At 49.5% G+C, this 22,979-nt stretch overlaps 1 protein-coding gene across 1 annotated transcript in view; it reads left to right on the forward strand.

The window, feature by feature from the left end:
• The window catches only part of LOC143931511 (phospholipase A and acyltransferase 2-like), a 106,383-nt gene that overhangs the window by 44,199 nt on the left and 39,205 nt on the right, over positions 1-22,979 (forward strand). The window contains exon 3 of the mRNA XM_077455761.1: positions 14,544-14,643. Within this exon, the coding sequence (XP_077311887.1) occupies positions 14,544-14,643 (100 nt within the window). The remainder of the gene's footprint in view (positions 1-14,543; positions 14,644-22,979) is intronic.

The following is a 22,979-nucleotide window of genomic DNA, read 5'->3' on the forward strand; positions in this document are numbered from 1 at the left end:
TATGTGGAAGAAGGTATATAACACCCCGCTTCAATCTGTTGTTTTTGGGGGCCACTGGTCTATCACACCAGTTACAATACTTTTTTTTTTGGATTGTGTTTGTCACTCTTTGTAGTATCGCTGCAGAACCGCTCAGCAGTCACAATGCTGCACAGTGGAAATGCACTATACTATGCTTTCTATATGTGCAAGTATTTTATACGTGTATTACACAACTATATACTGCACACCAAGTAGTACACCTATACCAGTCCTTAAGGACCTTTGTGGAACTAGTAGGTTGTGATTAGCAGACTGTACCTCAGTCCCTATACTGATAAAGGACTGCTGCAGAATAGGGCAGCAGTCAGCAGTAGTGCACCTCAACCCTATATATTGTGGACCTATACCAGTCCTTAAGGATTAGCAGACTGTACCTCACTCAACCCTATATACTGTAGAACGCTATACCTTATCAGTCCTTAGAAGGACCTTTGTGGAACTAGTAGGTTGTGATTAGCAGACTGTACCTCACTCAACCCTATATACTATAGTACGCTATACCTTACCAGTCCTTATAAGGACCTTTGTGGAACTAGTAGGTTGTGATTAGCAGACTGTACCTCACTCAACCCTATATACTGTAGTACGCTATACCTTACAAGTCCTTAGAAGGACCTTTGTGGAACTAGTAGGTTGTGATTAGCAGACTGTACCTCAGTCCCTATACTGATAAAGGACTACTGCAGTAGAAGGGCAGCAGTCAAGTATAATATTCTTTCTATATTTGGAAGAAAGAATATTATACGTGTACAACCCTATTACCATACCAGTCCTGAAAAGGACCTAATAGTAACAGCTAATGATTAAACTGACTGTCCCTCACTGCTACACACAGCGTCCTGTCTGTCCCTCTCTCAGCACTGACAAAACACAGGCTGCTGCAACAATCACTTGAATAGCAGTGCACTCAAAGCTATATCCTGTACTATACCATACCAGTCCTGAAAAGGACTTTTGTGGACCTAATAGTGACAGCTAATGATTAAACTGACTGTCCCTCTCTGCTATACACAGCGTCCTGTCTGTCCCTATCTGCACTGAGAAAAGACAATCTGCTGCAACAATGACTTGAATAGCAGTGCCTCAAACTTATATCCTGAACTACACCTATACCATACCAGTCCTTAAAAGGACTTTTGTGGACCTAATAGCTAGCGATTTGGGTCACTGCAGTCTCTCCCTGCTCCACACTGCAACCTCTCCCTATAGTGACAGCAAAAAGAATGTAAAATGGCCGCCGGATCGGGTCTATTTATAAGTTAGGGGGAATGTCCAATTGTCCTTGTGCTGTAATGTCTCAATTGGTTGTCCTGTACCCCATGATGGATGTGTCATCATAGGTCAAAGTTCTTTTACACAGTAAACACGTGAGTGCGCCGGGCGATCGGGCGGACCGCGAACAGCCGAAAATTCGCCGCGAACCGTTCGGCCATCCCTAGTCATAACGCAGCCACGCTGTTCCGCCATACACCCTATGAGCCTCCCCAATGGCGTCCATATAACAGAACAACGCTGAGCCCTGTTCCGGGGACTTTTCACCTATTACGCTGGCCATTATGGAGAAAGCCTGTAACCAATTCGTGAACGTCCTGGGTATCAGACGATACCTCCTCTTCTCCTCGTCATCCTTCCTTGAGTCTTCGGGCTTGACCCTATCCAGGTTAAACTTCGAGGGGCAAAAGGGAAAATCTCTCCACATACTCACCCTTTCCAATCTTATCCCTCTCCTCCTGTTTCAGATGCAAGCCCAACAGACCCTCGTAGCACATGTATACTTCGTACTTCGCTGCATCCGCCAACCTGACCACATCAACCCTCACCGTCGACGTTGTCTCAGCAGTCTTCTCCCCTTCAGTTGTACTTACCAATCCAGCCCCCGATGTTGAAGCCTGAGGTTCCGCTGTCGCCACAGGTGGTGTACCTGACCCAGTCTTCTCCCCCTGTCCCCCGACCCACGGTGCAGCCTGCGGGGGCACCACCTGCGTGTTTACCGCAAAATGCTGAATCAAATCTTTCACTCCCCCCAGCAATGCCTGCAATGGCTCCTGTATCCCTCGGGTGGCAGGCTGACTGCCCACCCCCCATGGGCCAACCACCACCTCCGTCCCTGCTTCAACTCTAACCCCCGTGTTCCCCCCCCCCCCCACCAACATCAAGTATTCTGCACAATGCTGCATTCAAAGCAGTGGGAGATAAATTCAAAGTCTTACCTGGCTGCCTGGGCCTGCTCCCCTCAGCCGCAACTCCGGATGCTCCTGCCGACTCAATGCCTCTGCGGACCTCATCATCCGACCCTTACAGCTTGCCCTCCGACCACACATCTGCCGTTAATAGCATAGGTGTGATCAGCCCCCCAGGCGACTCGCGCCTAGAGGCCGTGGCTTCACTTCTCTCCCAGTGGCCCGACCATCCCCAGGCCTGCTGCGTGTGGAAGCTGCAATCTGGCTCTGCATGTCTTCTCCTGCCACACTTCCCCCACTTCCTGCTGTGGACCTGCCAGCAGCGTCTGGTAGCTGCCTTGTAGGTGTGATGCTGCACCTCCTACGCCGGCTCTCCTCCTGTGCTGCAGCCGCTGGATTGGAAGGAGGAACCGTTCTCCCTCTCAGGTCTGACCCCGCAGGTGGGGAATGGGCGCTATCTTGTCCTGAAGCCCCACCCCTGAGCTCCGCCAATGTAGAGGATTCCGCCTGGTCCCCCCAGCCGCCGAGGAAGCTGCCCTTTTGGCCGAAGGGGCTGGCGGGTCCATTACCGGCCTCCTGGGGAGGCCCTAAGCTCTGGTGGAGGGGCCAGGAGAAAAGCGCTCCTGAGGCCAGGCCCTCCGAGCGCGTGGTGTCTCGTCCCTCCTGCCTCGTCCCAAGTGATGGGCGCTACCAGGGGCGGAGTGACAACTCATGGGGCCCCCGGGCAATAGGAGATTATGGGGCCCCCAGGCAATCAGAGATTATGGGGCCACACAGTATACACAAACACACACACAGAATACAATCACACAGGTTATACATACATGTACACACAGTATACACAAATATGTTTCTATTGGCTGAGAAGGTACTGGAGAAGTGGGGCAGCTATAATCTCTGGATTTTTAGACCAAAAGGATGTCAGTAAGGGACATTTCAGAGGCAGATGTAAAAAAACACAGATTTTTACATACTGTCCCTGGTTTTACTGAGGCTGGCAACCCTGATGGGACCCCCTATAGGCCTGGGGCCCTCGGGCAGTGCCCGAGTGGCTGAATTGTCAGTCCGCCACTGGGTACTACTTGGCTTTGTAGCCATTCAGTCCCCCTGGATGCAGCAGCCACCCGCAGGCGCGCTAGCAAAGCATCCATGTCCGCCATGTATAAATGAAAGTCTGCAACTAACTCGCAGGGAGACACTGTACCTCTGCCCCAAAAATGCTGACAGACCCAGGCTATCACCACTGTCATAGCTCAAACTTCCTCACAGTTCTCTTCTCCTCACTTGCCGCTAGTCCCCGCCCACGCTATTTATAACCCTCCTCCCCCTTCAGTTCATTTCCAAGGCTCCTCCCCCTCTTCTCCCAGTATCATCCTTTTACCCTGTCGTTGCCCTCACTCTCAACTTTAGTCATGCTCGGCCCTCCATCTATTTCCTTGTGTCTTTTATTCCGGGCCTCCCTATGTGATAACAAAAGGCTTCATATGATCACTAGTGATGAGGTTCGTGTTCGAGTCGAACATACGTTCGACTCGAACATCGGCTGTTCGTCCGTTCGGCGAAGTCCAAACATTTTGGTCCGTTCGCACCAATTTCGTGTGGCGCTCACGGCCCACAATGCACTGCGATGGCGAAGTGCATTGCTGGCTCATGATTGGCCAAGCATGCACTGTGACCCCGCATGCTTGGCCAATCGCAGCGCAAGCAGCGAGGAGAGCCATGATTGGCCACAGGCAGGATGCCTGTGGCCAATCATAGCTCAGGCTGTGTAGTGCACGCCCCACACTATATAAGGCCGCCAGCGCGGCGGCCTTGTGTAGTGTGTTGGCGTCTGAAGCAGTGGGTGTTCTGTGTACCTTCAACACAGTACACACCGATCGTTTTCGGCCGATTTTCGATCTTGCTGTTGTGTAGTGGTTGTTGTCTGCGTGCCCTGACCGCAGTATACACCGCTATATTCACCTCACCTATATAGCTAGTGATCTATCATTTATAATAGAGCTTGCAGTCAGTAGTGTTAGGAGCTTGTGCGTGCTGTCTGCGTGCTCTGTACCCAGTACATACCGCTCTATCCACCTACATAGCTGTTCTCTATTTGAGCCCACTTGCCATCTGAGTTATTGGAAGTTGTGTGTGCCTCCAGCACAGCACAGTATACATCTGTATATGCCCCTTTATCTCTGGTGTTCTATAATAAAGGCATCTGCAGGAGTTAGTGGGTGTTCTGTGTACCTTCAACACAGTACACACCGATCGTTTTCGGACGATTTTCGATCTTGCTGTTGTGTAGTGGTTGTTGTCTGCGTGCCCTGACCGCAGTATACACCGCTATATTCAACTCACCTATATAGGTAGTGTATTGCTCTGTCGAAATTTAGCTGTCCGAATTTCCGCCAGCCAAAAATTGATAGCAGGTTCTCAATTTTCCCAATGTAATAACTTTCTTTCGGTTATTACGATCGTGTGTATGCAATTCCGACATGCCAAAAATCAGGCTTGCTCAGATTCAACTACGAGACAGAAGCTGTTGGCTACTGGCTATTGAGCTTCCTTTTTCTAGTCACGTTGTATGTGTTGTACGTTGCAGGTTGCAGTATCGTGGCACCAGCACCAGTGCCTAAAGCCCAATTTTTTTTGCCCCTGTTTAACAGGGGCGTTTAATTACAATTTTTGATGCCATACTTTGCAGCAGGGCTAATTCCTGCAATAAAACTAGAGTATATGGGAGAGGTTGCAGTGTGGTGGCACCAGCACCAGTGCCTAAGGCCCAATTTTTCTGCCCCTGTTTAACAGGGGCGTTTAAGTACAATTTTTGATGCAATGCTTTGCAGCAGGGCTAATTCCTGCAATCAAACAAGAGTATATGGGAGAGGTTGCAGTGTCGTGGCACCAGCACCAGTGCCTAAGGCCCAATTTTTCTGCCCCTGTTTAACAGGGGCGTTTAAGTACAATTTTTGATGCAATGCTTTGCAGCAGGGCTAATTCCTGCAATAAAACTAGAGTATATGGAAGAGGTTGCAGTGTGGTGGCACCAGCACCAGTGCCTAAGGCCAAATTTTTCTGCCCCTGTTTAACAGGGACATGTAATTACAATTCTTGATATAATATTTCACAGGAGGGCCCCTTCCTGTGCCCACCCAGAGTAACGGTGAGGACTTATAGTGTTGTGGCACCAGCACCACAACCACCAAAGGTCAATTTTTCTACCACTGTTCAACAATGGCATGTAATTACAATTCTTGATATAATCGTTCAAAGCAGGGCGCTCCAGCGCCCACCAAGAGTCACTTTGAGGGCTTACAATGTTGTGGCAAAACCAACACCTTGTTCCGCCATTTCTGCAGAGCATATAGGGCAGGCCCCTACTTTCAAACATCCAATTTACAAACATCTCCTACTTGCAAACGGAAGGAGACAACAGCAAGTGAGATGAAAAAAGATGGATGACAAAACAAATTATACAGGGGTGATAACCCTTCCCTATGTTTTCCAAAAAGCTTAAAAATAGTTTTTTTGACTGGAGCTACACTTTAAAAATGTACCAGTTACAAATTACAAACAGATTCAACTTAACACAACAAACCTACACAGTCCCTGTCTTGTTTGCACCGCCTGTATACTGCTGTTCTGAGTATATAGGGCCTGGGGGCCACACGCATTTCCTTTTTTTAAATATGGGTACAGGGTTCCCCTTAATATGCGTACAAGACCTAAAGGGGCTGGTAATGGGCAGGGAGGGCTACCCATGCCATTTTTCTCAATGATTTTCAATCATATTGCAGGAACCATTAACATTAAAACCGGGAGGGGTGTGGCCTGGACATGGCTGAGGAAGGTCACGCTTAAACCGAGCTCCCGGCCGAGTCCTTCCCCAGCCGACTGACACAGCTCGTTTGCCCGCAGAATGCTCTCTGCTAAGCGGCGCCCATCGCAGAGGAACAAAGGCAACCGCACACGGACTCCCCGTACCTCACCATCGGGAAGCATCCAGCGACTTTTCGGCCGCAGCCAGCCGGGCGCTGAAGATCCCAATATGGCGCAGACACACACGCTGCACGTGACGGACCCAGACCTCCCGGCACAGCCAGTGTCTCCGGCGAGCTCTCACAGCTCGGAGTTCTGCCCGGGCACCCCATGCCACTACTCGACAGACCCTGGAAGAGCCCCGCAGCCAAGCCAGGCCTGTGGGGCAGATGCGGAGCTGAGAGCCATTCTTAAGGCCCTCCCCACAAAAGCCGACATAGAAGCCCTGGTGGGCCGCGTGGAAGCGGCACACCGCAAAGAAATACAAGCGGTGAAACAGGAGGTGCACCTGCTCTCGGGGAGACTTTCAACAGGTGAGTCCAACCTGACGGCGCAAGACGGCAGGGTGGCAGCTCTGGAGGCTCGTGAGGCAGCCCAGACGGAACGTGCTCTTGAGCTCCAACTTTCCTTGGAGGAAATGGAGGACAGGAGCCGCAGGAACAACCTGCGGCTCCGTGGCCTCCCTGAGGCTACGGGGACGGCGGATCTTGAGGCCACAGTAGCGGACATTTTTCGCAGGGTCGCAGGTGACCAACTTCAGGGCCGCTTAGAGTTTGACCGGATACATAGAGCCTTAGGTCCCAGGTCAGACGACCCAGCGAGGCCCAGAGATGTGATCTGCCTCCTGCATCATTATACCCATAAAGAGATAATCGCACGCAAAGCATGGGAAATGCGAGACCTGGAGCTGGATGGCGCGCCGTTAACAATTCTGCCTGATATTTCCAGGGCGACCTTGCAACGCCGGGCGATCCTGAAACCACTGCTAGATCTGGCAAACAGTCGAGGATTTACTTATCGCTGGGGCTTCCCCCTGGCGGTGATCTTTAGGAAAGAGCAACGGTCGTTTGTCCTGCGATCGCCAGACTCCCTGCCGGCCCTATTCTCCTTCTTGGGTACAGATCCCATTGCTGTTCCTAACTGGCTTGACTTCATGCCGGGGTACCGAGGCCGCAGGAATATCCCCGTGTCCAGGGTCGGACCGCCCCCTAGACCACAGAGGAGTCGCCGCCGCTCCAGGGTGGAATCGCCAGGAGCAGACAGGGAATTCTGAGCGAATGAAGATTGCATCTCCCCCGGGACATGATGTTCACTGAGGACACTTTTCTACCTGATCCCGCACTCCCACGCTTCTTCACGGACTTCCTGGACACACAGGTATGACGCTTTGCTACCCAGACACTGGCTTTCGGGCCCCCCCCCCGGCTGCCCCTCTCGGGCCCCCTGCTCTCTGGTACTACCGGATGTTACTCACTGCACAGAGATTCCCCCTACGAGACGTTTGTCTAGCCCCACAGCAAGATCATGGGTATTCCGGATGTGCGAGACTCACAGCATCATCGAGTTGGCACTTTTTACTCCTGGTGCTCTTGGGGTTTTATGGGTTCACTGGAGTGGGGACTCTGAGGTATGACAGCTAAGGGTTACCCGGATTGGACCTTGGGGGCACACGCGGGTGGCACAGCGGGAGACCGTGCACGGTAGTGGGGCATAATGTTACCACCCTGATTTCTAGAAGCGAGGTGCCCCTGCCCCCGCTCTACCCGTGCTCTGGTTCTTTTGGCTGGTTATGGTTGGGACTTTTGATGGGCAGGCAGTTCCCTGGCCCTCCTTCTGGCCGAGGGTGCTCCCATGTGGGGCCCCCTTAGACTGGAGTGGGGGGAATGTGGCTGGGTACCAGATGTGCCGGCTCTTTTTACTCTCCTATACATATTAGAGGGGTGATCAAAGTTCTTGGGGCAATGTGGACCCTATGGGGGGGGGGGTGGCGCGGGAGGGTGCACAGCCATGGGGGGGGTGTGAATGATATTCCTGGGATAGCACGGGCAGGTCTAGAGTGGTGGAAGCGTGGGCTCACTACCTCGGAAGCGCTGGGTAACGGAACCTACTAGATGACGCAATGGGGGGGGAGGATTGTGGATGGAGGCACCCCTGTTGCTGGGTTGTAGCGGAGCCCTCAGCCTGACCAGCCTGATAAGTGTAGAGGGGAGGGAGAGGTGTGTGTTGTGGTTCGGGGGAGGTGCAGTTAGCTTTGGATACTATTGAGCTCACGTTATCGGAGCTCCCTGTCTGCATATTCTGGGTGCTTGCATTTCTTTGCGGGAGTTACTCTGTACTTATTAATATGTTGCCGTTTGCAAATTCTGAATAATGTTGACACGCTGTAATGTTCATCTTTGTGTTAAGTCGGTTGGGGGGGACGGCTGAAGCCTTGCACTGTTTTTCCGGCCACAGTCCATCTCCACCCCCAAATAGGCCCGCACTTGCCTCTGCTTGCATGGGCGAAGGCACTGTGCCTTTTCAAGTGTTCACTTGCACTGTTAGCTGGCAGGTCTCGTAGCTGGGACCTGCGTTACCTTATCACTTTATTTCTTTCTCTTTTGCTACCCCAATCTTTACACCCCCTTCTTTTTCCTCCCCTGACCCCTTCTTTCCTTCCCCTCCCCCTTCTTTTTTTTTTTTCTTCTCTCCCCCCTCCCTCTCCTGTTTTGCTGGAGGTAGCCAGGGCGATGGACTCCATGAAAATTGTATCAATTAATGCCAAGGGTCTAAATATCCCAGAAAAGAGACGTGTATTGTTGGATGACCTCCGCAAATTACATGCGGACGTGGCTTTTATCCAAGAAACACATTTTAGACTGGAGAAGTACTCGATCCTTAAGAACAGATTCTTTCCGACCGCTTACCACTCCACTAATCCCTCAGCCAAGTCTAAAGGGGTCTCCATCCTCATATCAAATAAACTTCCCTGGCAATGCCAAGCAGTATTGGGAGACCCAGAAGGTCGTTTTATGTTCATTAAGGGTCTGGTGGGAGTAACCCCCTTCACACTGGCATCCGTCTATGCGCCGAATGAGCATCAAAGTGCCTTTATAGCGAGGGTCTTGGATAAGCTTGGAGATTTTACGGAGGGACACTTAATCCTTGGAGGAGACTTTAATGCCCCGCTGATTCCCTCTTCCGACACATCCTCGGGACTTTCTTCCATTTCCCCATTACACAGGAAACGCATAGCTAATTCCCTCCACAAAGCCCAATTGGTGGATGTATGGCGCTTAACGCACTCTGGCGAACGTGACTACACGTTTTTCTCGCACACTCATAACCTATACTCTAGGATTGATTACTTTCTGGTGCCCCATAGTCAGCTACATTCGGTCAAAAATACCTCCATTGGGAATATTACATGGTCTGACCATGCCCCCATTATTTTAGAATACACGCTGACAGGGAGCCACAAGGCGGGCTCAAAGTTCTGGTGGCTAAACGAGAGCCTCATCCAGGTCCCTGAACTCGTGGCTGAGATTACGAGGGCGCTGTCCCTGTATTTTCAAGAAAACGCCTCCCCAGACTGTGACTTGGGTACTTTATGGGAAGCGCACAAGGCGGTCATTAGGGGGATTTTGATCAGCCATGGTTCACGGATTAAGAGGGAGCGATCGGAACAGTTGGCCAGGTTGCTGTCCACCATGTCCTCTCTGGAAGCACGCCATAAGCACGCCCCCACCCGGTCCCTGGAATCTGAACTGGGGTCAGTCCGTAGACAGATAACCGACTTGCTGTATTACAGAGCCAAAGCGGCACTCCAACGCTGCCGACAGACTGCCTACGTGTCTGGCGACAAATGCGGCAAAACTCTAGCTAGAGCGATCCGGGAACAGAAGCGTGCTTCTTACATCCCCCATATCGCTAAGCCTGATGGCCAAAGGGTTACCCTCCCTGAACAGATAGCAGATGAGTTTGGGCAATTCTACTCTAAATTATACAATCTGACATCCAGCCGGCCCTCCCACACCGCTATAGCTGATTATATTACGTCCTCATATATGCCCTCTCTGTCCGCAGATATTAGGGAAGACCTAGAAGCGCCCATTACTATGGAGGAACTCCGCACTGCCATCGGACATACGAAACCGGGTAAAGCCCCGGGCCCGGACAGGTACCCAATATCATACTATAAGACTTTCCTCCACATCTTAGGCCCGCACATGATATCTTTCTTTAATTCAATTGGGCCAGAAGTGCCCATCCCTAGGGAAATGCTGAGAGCCCATATTTCTCTAATCCCCAAAGAGGACAAAGACCTGACCTTATGTGGTAGTTACAGACCCATCTCCCTACTAAACGTAGATCTGAAGCTATTCTCCAAAATCCTGGCATCGCGCTTAGCGCACCATCTCCCATCCTTAGTACACCAGGACCAAGTGGGTTTCATACCCAACAGGGAGGCCAGAGATAATACGATACGGGTCCTTAACCTCCTTCACATAGCCAATAAAGGGAATTCTCCCTGTGTATTTCTGAGCACGGATGCTGAAAAGGCGTTTGACAGAGTTAACTGGAAATTCATGCTCGCCGTGCTCAGACATATAGGTCTAGGGGATAGAATGCTTAATTGGATACAACAAATTTATTCCAATCCCATGGCGCAAGTGAAGGCGAATGGTATTCTCTCTTCGACCTTCACAATTGCTAATGGCACGAGACAGGGGTGTCCTCTGTCACCTCTCCTCTTTGCCTTATCATTAGAGCCATTCATGTGTCAGGTACGACTGAATATGGACGTCCAGGGCCTGGTAATTGGGGATTTGCAATGCAAAATCGCTGCCTACGCTGACGACCTCTTATTTACCTTGTCCAACCCTACGATCTCTCTCCCCAACCTCCTCAAAGAATTTGATACATACGGGGGTCTGTCAAATTTAAAGATTAATTTTGACAAGTCCGTGGCCATGGGCATTGCTGTACCCCCCAAAGCGGCACTCGCCATGCAATCGCACTTCCGCTTCAAATGGACGAGTGAAGCACTGAAATATCTAGGTACTTTTATCCCACCAGATATTAAGCGTACTTTTTCCTTGAACTTCCCACCCCTTCTGACAAAGACCCGTGTCCTGCTGGATGGGTGGAATAGTGGATTGCACTCTTGGTTTGGTAGGTGCAACCTGCTAAAGATGTGTATCCTCCCTAAATTTTTGTACCTCATCCAGGCTCTTCCTATTCATATACCCCTGTCCTTCTTCAAACAAGTCCACACGATGTTCACCCGGTTTGTCTGGGCGAATAAAAGACCCCGTATCGGCAGGTCCTATATCTCCCTTCCAAAATGACAGGGGGGCCTAGCGTTGCCAGATGTCAGGCAGTACTATATGGCCTCGCACCTAGGCCGCATTCTGGACTGGAGGCGTAACAGGCATCTTAAGCTCTGGGTAGATATTGAGCAGGCCCAAACGAAGACCATACTGAAAAGTGCGCTCTGGTGTTATGAGGCCATCCCTGGGGAACTGAGGAGTCATCCTCTGATAGGCACCACCCTGCAACACGGTAATCGGTGCGCCCTTCAGCTTTCCATTACCTCTACACATTCACCTTTGTACCCGGTGTTGGGCAATCCAGATTTCATGCCAGGCTTAGAGCCCCATGAGTACTACTCTCTGAGGGAGGCCGGTCTGGACTTTGCCTCTGCCTTTGTGATTGAAGGACAATGGCCCTCTATAGCGGCCCTGACTGCAGGGGAGGGGAGAGTCCGACTTCCCTTTTGGAAGGCGTTACGGCTTCACCATTTTCTCCACTCGTTGCCCAATCCTAGGGATTTTATTAGACCCCCAACGGAATTCGAGGAGTTGTGCCTGCAGAATGACCCGATATCGGGCACTTTGTCTACTATGTATGCCATGCTAGGCAATGCCACGCCGCCTCCACACTTGGTCTACCTTAATAAATGGGAGAGGGACCTCGGCCGCACATTCTCTGAGACACAACGACATAAAATTATTAGCTGTGCCCTCCAAACTTCCATGTGTACCAAAATACAGGAAACAAACTATAAAATTATGACGCGCTGGTATCTCACGCCCTCTAGGCTGTCTAAGTGTTTCCCCCACTCTTCGGATCGCTGTTGGAGGTGTGGAGGGGAGGAAGGCACTTTGTTGCATGTGTTTTGGTCCTGTCCCGGCCTGCAGGGATTTTGGAAGGAAGTTAGGCGCATCACCCAGAAGTTCACAGACTACGAAATACCAGAGGATGCTGCCTTCTTCCTTCTTCACTTAACTGAAGTCCCGCTCAAAAAATATAAAAATTCACTTATCCGCCACCTGCTCAATGCTGCGAAAGCCTGCATACCCCTTTGCTGGAAACAATCTTGCCCCCCCACTATCGCGGACTGGCTGAGGAGAGTGGAGGAGGTCAGTAGGCTGGAAGATCTGGTCCTCACAGCACAACACAAACATGAGAAATATGTGAAAACCTGGACCCAATGGAAAATCTTCATCTATTCCGATGAAGGGACTGCACTGCTGCATCCTAATTGATTATGCACTTCCTGTGTCCTCCGAGACCTGCTCTAAGTAGTGTGGTGCTCGTCCGTGCCCTGGCTGCTGTCAGCCTGCCCCAACCTTTTCCCTTCTCAACCCCCCTCTCTATTTCCCCCCCCCCCTCTTTTTCTTTTTTTTTTTTTTTCCCTTTCTGTCCTCACCCGCTCTCTCGCTACTTTCACCGGAAAATGGAAAATGTGGGGAGGGAAGCCGGCTACCATTCAAGCTTAGAATACCTAGCTGCCCCTCTGTTGCCGCCCAGTTTCCTCTTCCTGTATGTAACATGACTTGTTTTATTGCTCCTGGATAAACATCTAATGTTTTGAGTGACAAGCTATTTATTCTCTGTCTGTACTTCTGTTTATTCATTATGTATTGCTGGGATCCCTTCCCTTTGTTGGTGTTTAATAAAATTATATTTGAAAAAAAAAAACATTAAAACCGCAAGCGGTTTTAAATGGTCTTATTTCCATTTAATGTCATTTTGTGCAGGGACTGTTCTAAACACGGGAAACACGTGGCACTTCACAGGCATCCTACAGACACCCCCCAGGCACCATATTTAAAGGAATATTTCACTTTTTTTTTTTCACTTTAATCGTCATTAAAATCAGTGCTCCCGCCAAAACAGCCATTTTTAAAAACATTTTAGGCATTGACCCATGTCCCCTGGGGCAGGAGCCAGGTCCCCAAACCCTTTTTAGGACAGTAACTTGCATATCAGCCGTTAAAATAAGCACTTTTAATTTCGAACGTTCGAGTCCCATAGACTTCAATGGGCTTCTAACGTTCGTTCGAATTTGGGGTCCGTTCGAAAGTTCTGGTGCGAACCGAACCGGGGGGTGTTCGGCTCATCCCTAATGATCACTATCCTTAAATAAAAAAGCTTCTTTGCCTTATCAGTCATATTTTCAATACCGATGCCAATATTTCACTATTTTTGCCAGGGTATGCCAACTTTTGAGCACAACTGTATACTATATACATGTCAAGGATAGTTGATTGTACTCACATGGGTCATTGCTTTAAAAGCTAAGTTCGCCTTTTATGGAAAATAGCCAACACAGTCAATGTGTTCCAATAGATAAAACTGTGCAGCTGTATAAAGCTTTATAAAATGTTTATTAATTTATAGTCAGACCTGTAGTCCACCCCCTTCCCCTGGAAGCCTGGAAGAAAAACTCCTACTTAGCAACCCCCATGTCCTGGCTTGTTGCCAGGATGGGAAAACCATTTTTTTTTGCTTCTGTAATGCTGGGAGAGTGCCCAGTGGTTTTCATGTCTTAGCAAGTCAGGACATTGGGATTGCTAACTGGGAGTTTTCCAGTGAGGCTTTTTTTGTGTTGCCAAATGACCTACAGGTAGGACAATAAAATTAATGAACATTTTACCCAGCTGTACAGTGTTTTTATGATATCTACTGGGGCTCTTTGGCTGGAAATGCTATTTTCTGGAAAAGGTGAACCTATCCTTTAAGTGAATCTCCAGTGAAAATATTTTAGTCTTGGATTAAGAGGGGAAGGTTTGAATTCCTGTCAGATTTTATTTATCTATGTCACTGGGGAGATGCGCTCTCTCTATGTGTTCTGGAAATCATTTATCAATTTTCAGTCGAACAAAAATGTATGGAAAATTTGAATGTTTACAGCCGTCAATGGAGCAGAAGTAGAGGAGACATCTTCGCATTTCCCCTCAAGATTAACACAGAGTTGGTTATTGATGAAACATAATTGTACAAGATCCAACATTTAGGTGTATTTACCAGCTTAGGTAATTTTATGAACAGAGCTGAAATCCAGGAAAACTCCTCAGGAATCAGATCAGTTGCGATGTCTGGAGACTATTGCTTCTCCCCCGGTAATGCATAATTAAAACAGGTGGTATAGCATGAAGCCATACAAAAGTCAAGGAATTTCTTGAGGTTTGCTAATATTGCAAACCTATATGATTTAATATGATCTAACAGGCTTCAACTTTTTCACAGGGTCCTGAACCAAAACCTGGAGATTTGATTGAATTTTATCGTGTAGGCTATCAGCATTGGGGTGTGTATGTTGGAAATGGATATATTGTACACTTAACAGGTGAGAATACATGAATATACAGATCTGGTCTTTTACTTTTTACTATGAATGTTTTAAACAGTATTTTTCTCATACATTTTTTTTTTTTTCAAATAAGGTTTTATTTATTTTCAGTTGTTGCGTAAGAAGATAAGCAGTACAGGTATACAGTAGTAGCAGTGTACCTACAAAACATTGCAGGGTCAAGGTTAAACATGCAGTATGTGGTATCGGTTCGCGGGCATATACAACAGCTTTAAGTAAATTGGTCGGCAGAGTGCTGGGGGACAGAAGACACCAGAAGTCAGCTGTCCGCTCCAACACCCCAATAGCACGGCAGGGTCTGCTATGCGACCTATGCAAGACACTAAAAACGTAGCAGAGAGAGTCTGCTGTATGAATAATGAGGGTTGAGAGGGAAAGGACAGAGAAAAGAAAAGAAGGAAAAAGCCAGAGATCCATGTCGCCATACCTACATCGGTTCGCCCTTAATCCTCCAGCAGCCGCCATCTCCCCAAAACCAGGTCAAATTCCTCCAGCCTGTCCCGTATTCTAGCAGTCATCTTTTCCATAAGTTCTATGTCCTTAATCCTGGAGTAAAGGGCTTCCATAGTTGGGGCCGTTTGACTCTTCCAGTTAAGGGCTATCAGGCATCGAGCTGCCGTGAGGATGTGCCATAGGAGCTTTCGGGATGGTTTAGCTATCTTGGGTTGGGACAGGCCGAATAGGAAGAATTTGGGTTCAAACGGTACAGGCACCTCAAATAGACGGATAAGGAGCTGTCGGGTCAGGTTCCAGAATGGGGATATCAAAGGGCAGGTCCAGTACATATGGAACAGGGTTCCCCTGTCTTTCAGGCAACGCCAGCAGTGGTCAGAGGTGGAGAGATATATTTAGTGGAGTACGTCTGGGGTCCAGCACGAGAAAAAATAGGATTTTTATATACAGCTTACCTGTAAAATCCTTTTCTTGAGAGTACATCACGGGACACAGGAGCTTCATTACATAGTGGGTTATATAGGCACCTCTGGTGATTGGATACTGGTTGACCCCAATTAAGGAGAATTCCTCCCCTATATAACCCCTCCCATATGGGAGGCACCTAAGTTTTGTAGCAAAGCAATAAGAAACCACGTAAAACCCAAGAGGTGGCGGGAGCCCTGTGTCCCATGATGTACTCTCAAGAAAAGGATTTTACAGGTAAGCTGTATATAAAAATCCAATTTTCTTGATCATACATCACGGGACACAGGAGCTTCATTACATAGTGGGATGTCCCAAAGCAATGCTCAGATTGAGGGGAGGGAGACACAGATCATAATTATAGACCGCCAGGGACCGGAGGACCTAAACTGCAGCCTGCAGTACACTTTGCCCGAAGGCGATATCATCTTGCCCTCTGACATCCACCTGATAGAATATGGTGAATGTGTGGACTGATGACCAAGTTGCAGCCTTACAGATCTGAGCCAGGGAGGCCTGGTGATGCACTGCCCAAGAAGCACTTACAACCCTCGTTGAGTGCGCTTTCACTTGAAAAGGAGGAATCTTGCCCTTTACACTATTGGCCTGAGAAATAACCTGTCTAGTCTACTTTGAGAGAGTGGATTTTGACGCCGCCTGGCCCTTCCTAGGGCCTTCTGGCAAAATAAACAAGCAATCAGTTTTCCTTATCTGAGCAGTTGCTTGAAGATATATACTGATTGCTCTAACCACATCCAAAGTGTGCAAAGATTCTTCTTCTGCGGACTGTGGGTCCGGAAAAAAGGATGGTAGGATTACGTCTTGATTCAAATGGAATCCCGAAACCACCTTAGGTAGAAAGGTCCTTATGAATAATTAGATACGGCTCCTTGCTGGAGAGAGCTGCTAGCTCTGATACTCTTCTAGCCGTGGATATGGCCACCAAGAAGACCAATTTTTTAGTCAGGAGAACTAATGAAACCAGATGCAAAGGTTCAAATGGTTGCCCCTGCAAAGCCGAGAGAACCAAATTCAGATCCCATGGGCATACCGGAGGTTTGATTGGCGGTCTTAACCGCATGGCCCCCTGGATGAAAGCCCGCACTAGGGAATGCGATGCTAGTGGCTTCTGGTAAAACACTGACCGGGCCGAAATCTGCATCTTGATAGTGCTTATGGCCAAATTCATTTCTAGGCCTGACTGGAGAAAGGCCAAGATCCTGCTAATGACATACTTTCTAGGATGCCATTTCCTGAGTTCACACCAGGAAACATATGCCCTCCAGATTTTGTAATAAATAAGCCTGGAGTCCGGCTTTCTGGCATTGGCCAGAGTAGAAAGGACTGGCCCCGAAAGGCCACGTTCTCTCAGAATGTGGGTCTCAGCAGCCAAACCGTCAAATTCAGACTGTGTAAAGCAGGATGGTAAATTGGATCCTGTGAGAGCAGATCTGGCCGGAGAGGGAGGATCCATGGCCTGCCTACTGCCAGCTTCATGATCTCTGCGTACCACGGTCGCCTGGGCCAAGCCGGGGCCACCAAAAGGACCGATTTTTTCTCCCTCTTGACTCTTCCCAGGAACCGCAACAGAAGCGGGCTCGGGGGGGAAGGCATAGATCAGATTGTACTGATCCCAGGGAACTGTCAGAGCATCTGACCCCTGAGCAAGTGTATCTCTTGTCCTTGACACAAAATTGTCCAGTTTCCTGTTGAACCTGGATGCAAACAGATCTACGTCTGGAGTACCCCACCTGTGACATATGTTCCGAAACACGTCGGGGTGCAGAGCCCAATCTTCTGGGCACAACTGCTGGCGGCTCAGAAAATCCGCCTGCCAATTTTCCACTCCTGGAATGTAGACTGCAGAAAGACACGGAACATGCTTTTCTGCCCAGACAAGTATGCGATTCACCTCTTTTTGGGCCACCAGACTCCTGGTACCCTGGTGATTGATATAAGCCACTGCTGTGGCATTGTCGGACTGAACCCGAACAGGGAGACCTCGTAGTCTGTAAGACCACTTTATGAGAGCTATATAAACTGCCCGGATTTCCAAGACATTTATGGGCAATAGCCTCTCGATCACAGACCATTTCCCCTGCGAGCACGTCTCCTCCAACACTGCTCCCCAGCCCGTCAGGCTGGCATCTGTCGTGATAATCTTCCATGGAAGAGGAAGAAAAGTTTTGCACTTGCAGCAAATTCTTGGTTTGTAACCACCATACGAGACTCTTGCGTGTCCCTGGGGATAGACGCATAGGAAGATCCAAGGATTGGGGCTTCCTGTTCCAAGCCGCAAGGATGCATCTTTGCAGAGGCCTTGAGTGGAGCTGGGCAAATGGGATGGCCTCGAAGGAGGCGACCATTTTCCCTAACAGTCTCATGCATAATCGAATGGGGGATGATCTCCTGCCCAGAATTAGGCGCACCAGATCCCCAATGGCCAAGGCTTTTGGCCTTGGAAGAAACACCTTGCCCTGAGCAGTGTCGATGACCATACCCAGGTATTCCAACCTGGTGGCAGGCTGTAGGGATGACTTTTCTAGGTTTATAATCCGACCTAGGCGTTCCAGGTGTTCTAGCGTTCTGGTAACGCTGCGGTTCAGGAACGCTACTGTTTTCCCCATGAGAAGTAAATCGTCTAGATAAGCCACGACGGCTATACCCTGAGCTCTTAGGTTTGCCAAGAGAGGGTCCAGAATCTTCGTGAAGACTCGAGGGGCCGTAGCAAGCCCGAACGGCAAGGCCACAAACTGAAAATGGCGCCGCTCTACCGCGAACCTTAGAAATTTTTGGTGTGCGGGAAAAATTGGCACATAAAGATATGCATCTTTGATGTCTATTGATGCCATAAACGCTCCCCCTTGCAGGGAGGAGACTACAGTGCGGATTGACTGCATTCGGAAGGACTGGACGCGTAAAAACCGGTTCAGATCCTTCAGATCTAGGATAGGTCTGACACTTCCATTTGGCTACGGAACGGTGAAGAGATTCGAATAAAATCCTGAACCCTGTTCTTTTGGGTCCACTTCTACTATCACCCCCTGGGATAGTAAGTGATCCAAGGCCAGAAATAGCGGTTTTTGCTTTACTGGATCCCTGGGGATCCTTGACCTTAGGAAACGAGAAGGTGGAATCTCCTGAAACTCTAGCCTGTAGCCCAAAGTTACCGAAGAGATCACTCACTTGTCCCGGATCTCTTCTCGCCAGGCTCTTGCAAACTGCAGGAGCCTTCCCCCCACTCAGCCAAGCGGGGGCGCCCCTTCACAAGGAAGCTTTTGGGCTCTGCTTGGCAGGCTTTCGCCCCCAAGTCTTTTTCTGCCCCTGGGCTCGGCCCTGAGCCTTTCCTGTAGAGGAGGGCTGAGAAGGCCGTTGCCACTGCTTAGAGCTTGATGCTCCGGGAGAGAGAGCACGCCTAAATGAAGGACGCTTGCTCCTTTTGACTGGAAGGAGAGTAGATTTACCTCCTGAGATTTTTTGGAGGAATTTGTCTAATTCTTCTCCAAACAAACATTCCCCTTTAAACGGGAACCCAATCAAATGTTTCTTGCATGACAGCTCAGCTGCCCAATTCTTTAGCCATAGGGCCCTTCGCATGTGTACCAACATGAGAGACAAACGTGATGCTTGTTGGACAGAATCCAAAATCGCATCAATCATGAAACACAGAATATGAGGCAATTCTGCATAATTTTCTACTTCCTCACTGGGAAGGAGCCCAAGCATCTGCTTAACCTGTTCCTTGAGGAACTGACACAACCCCACAGCTGCAACTGTAGGTTGCACTACAGCGCTAGCCATGGAAAAGGAGGCTTTTAATAAGGTTTCCAGCTTTTTATCAGTTGGATCTTTAAATACCTGCGCATTATCCAAGGGACAAGTCAGGTTTTTATTCACGCAAGAAACAGCCGCATCAACAGATGGGACCCCCCACTTCTTGGTGAAACTTTCCTCCAGAGGATAATGCATAGAAAACCTTTTAGGAGGAGCAAACAGTTTATCGGGATGTCCCCAATCCTCATACAACAATTCTTCCATTAAGGAATGAATTGGGAAGGAATAGGAAGTCTATGGGGTTTTTTCCTGACTCCCAGGGAAGAAACAGAGGACGTAGCGACTTCAGCAGCAGGCATTCTGAATGTGGTACGCACCAATTCAGTATAATACTGCACCTGTTTTCTGAGTGCCTGGGAGGAGGGGACTCTCTCCTCTTCCTCTGATTCATCCGACTGCTCATGATCCCTGTCCCAAGGCAAGGATCTCTCCTCATTTTCAGGCTGCAAAACCTGACAGGGGCACTGACTCGTCTTGAGAGGCTGGCTCCAGTCTTGCAGGGGGGGGATGGTAACTTACAGGCACTTTTAGAACCCCTGGACCTAGGCGGTGATTTACCAGTGTCTTTGCTACCTCCCCCTGAGACCCTCTTACGAGGAGACATAGTCTTAAGCTACAAAGCAGAGGTACTAGTACAAGTGCAATCACTGTTGTGCTTAAAGTCTCACAATAAATATATATGCTTAAACTGCACAACCTGATGCTGAGTAGGTGTCTAAGGTTTGCCTGGATCCAATCCCCACGGATGCTTACTGCCCACAGCTCCTGTGTCTCCACTTACAGCCCCCTGACGCTCTGGGCTTTTTAAATCTGCCGCCTGGCGCCTGCGCAGTACAGTGCCATGCACACTGACGTGCACAGCTCACAACCACACTCCCCCCTCCTCCATTAGGCTGGGAACGCGCCCAGCGCGCGTGCACGAGGACAGCGGATCCAGGGGGGGAAAGGAGAACTCCACCGGAGCTGCGTGGGACCCCCAGACTACATGGGACCCCTGTGTTACCTTGTTGTGGCAGGGACTGCAGTGGAGACGTGAGACAGCTGGAGAACCAGGCTTCACTGAGCGTGTGTACTGAAAGGCATGTAAGTATGCATCAGGCTGCTCTTACTCCCTCTAGTGGTGGAAACCAGGTAAGACATACAACTACTCAAAATGAAGAAATCCATCATATAATTATATATATATAGGATTAACTTCCCTTACCTGTCCTCGCCGCAGGAATTGCTGAAACAGACAAATTCCAGCCTTCACCCATCACGACGGGCAGTGTTAGCCAAACTTCAGGTTTATCTGGGGCTCTTTCTCGGAAGAGCCTCCTACCTGGACCATGTAAAATACTCTGCCAGAAACTTTCGTGCGCTCTGTGTAAACAGTACACCAAGTCTGGTTTTCCCAGAGCCCAGTCTTCCAATAGGAGAGGACTTACAGGCCAAACCTCGTTTCTTCGGCTGACGAGGCCCGGGTACCAGACCATCTTGGGAGTCAAATTTCGGCCGAGGTATGGATCCGGTTTGTTGTAGCCCTTAGGCCCCCGCAGGGACCTGTACAGAGCTAAAGTTTTACGTGACCAACCACCATAGACACTGGCGAAAAAACTGAGGTGCCTCCCATATGGGAGGGGTTATATAGGGGAAGAATTCTCCTTAATTGGGGTCAACCAGTGTCCAATCACCAGAGGTGCCTATATAACCCACTATGTAATGAAGCTCCTGTGTCCCGTGATGTATGATCAAGAAAGAGTATTTTATAAGAGTTTTCCTTATAAAGGGTACATAGGGAGGATTTAGCTCCCTGTCTCCATACCCCCGCCCTGCTTCCAGTGGAAGTTCCCCACCCAACTCCCTCTCCCAGCCCTTCATGTACTTATGTTTGCCCCTTATATGGAAGTGGTGTGAGTTGAGAGTGCGATATAGGTCCGAGATCAGTCCCCTGCGATTCCGTCCTTCAAGTATAATCAGTTCAAATGGGGAGGGTGGGGAGAATTGGAGTCGCGGGGCTATGGTTTGCGCAAAATGTCTAATTTGTAGGTAACTGTAGAACGTCTGTCGGGGGAGGTCGTGCCTGGCCTGAAGCTCCGAGAAAGGCAGCAGACTTCTCGTTCTGGGGTCCACTAGGTGTCCCAAGTGGAACAAACCTTGGGATGCCCAGGGCCAGGACATCTGATGGGTTAAACTATCCGGGAGCTTAGGGTTGCAGAGAAACGAGGTCAACAGAGATGACTCTGAATGGAGCCTGCATTCACGGGGGAGCTTTCGCCAGAGCTGGCGAAGCTGGGCCATCGACCCCAACAGATGGCCTGGATTGATTTCTACATCTGCGCCCCAGAGTAAACTGTTCGGGTGTACCGGAGCTAGCCATATTTTTTCAATCTCCGACCACTTATTGTAGGACCGTTGCGGTAACCAAGAGACTATTGCCGTAGCTGTGCCACCTGGTAGTACCGAATCAAGTCAGGAAATGCCAGGCCGCCGTCCAAGCGCAGAGCAGTCAGGACAGAGCCAGGGACCCGGTGTTTTTTAAAGTTCCACACGAATTTCAACAGATCTCTCTGGAGTGTACGAAGGTGCGCGTAGGGGATGGGAACGGGGAGCGTCTGAAACAGGTAGAGGAGTTTGGGGAGAACCACCTTTTTAATGGGTGTGATCCGCCCCAGGAGTGATATGTAATGTGCCTTCCATTTGTGGATAAGTTCACTAATCTCCCAATAGAGAGGGGGGAAGTTGGCCTGGTACAGGGTGTGGTACAGGGTGTGGTAGGACGGGGTAATGAGAACCCCCAAGTATTTGAGAGAGGAATTCTCCCACCTGTAGGAAAACACCGAACGTAGGTGGGTCCCTTCTGCTGGCGTTATATTAATCGGGAGGGCCACCGATTTAGAGGCGTTGGTTTTGTATCCCGAGATCGCCCCATATCGGCTCAGTTCTGCGTGAAGGTTGGGCAGTGAGGTCCTAGGCTGGGTCAGGGTGAGGATGACATCATCCGCGAAAAGTGATATTTTGAATTCCCTACCCCGAACCGGAATTCTCCTGATATCCGGGTTGCCTCTAATGGCCTCCGCCATGGGCTCCACACAGAGTGCAAACAACAGAGGAGAAAGCGGACATCCCTGGCGGGTGCCATTGGCAATGGAGAAAGTCAGAGACGTTGCGAACGGGGTTTTAACTTGCGAGGTGGGGGTGGTATAAAGGTGCTGTATTGCACATAGGAAAGGACCCTTAAAGCCCATATGACGCAAAGTTGCTGTCATGAAGGGCCAGCTCATGAGATCAAAACCCTTTTCTGTGTCTAGACTCAGGACCAGTGAAGGAAGGTTGGTTTTGTTAGCTACATCGATCAGGTCAATAATTTTCCTGGTATTATCGCCCGCTTGTCTTAGAGGTACAAAGTCTACCTGGTCCTTGTGAATTAGGGCAGGAAGAATCGCATTGAGGCGGTTTGCTAGGATTTCAGTCGGGACAGGGGATTGTTTAAGAAAAGTGTTAAACAATTTGGTCATGTGGGGGCTCAAAATAGGTAGAAATGCCTTATAGTACTCGTACGGGAACCCGTCCGGCCCCGA

The sequence above is a fragment of the Lithobates pipiens genome, unplaced genomic scaffold, assembly GCF_037356315.1.
Source record: "Lithobates pipiens isolate NorthernLeopardFrog02 unplaced genomic scaffold, aLitPip1_a1.2 Scaffold_10, whole genome shotgun sequence".
Lineage (NCBI taxonomy): Eukaryota > Metazoa > Chordata > Amphibia > Anura > Ranidae > Lithobates > Lithobates pipiens.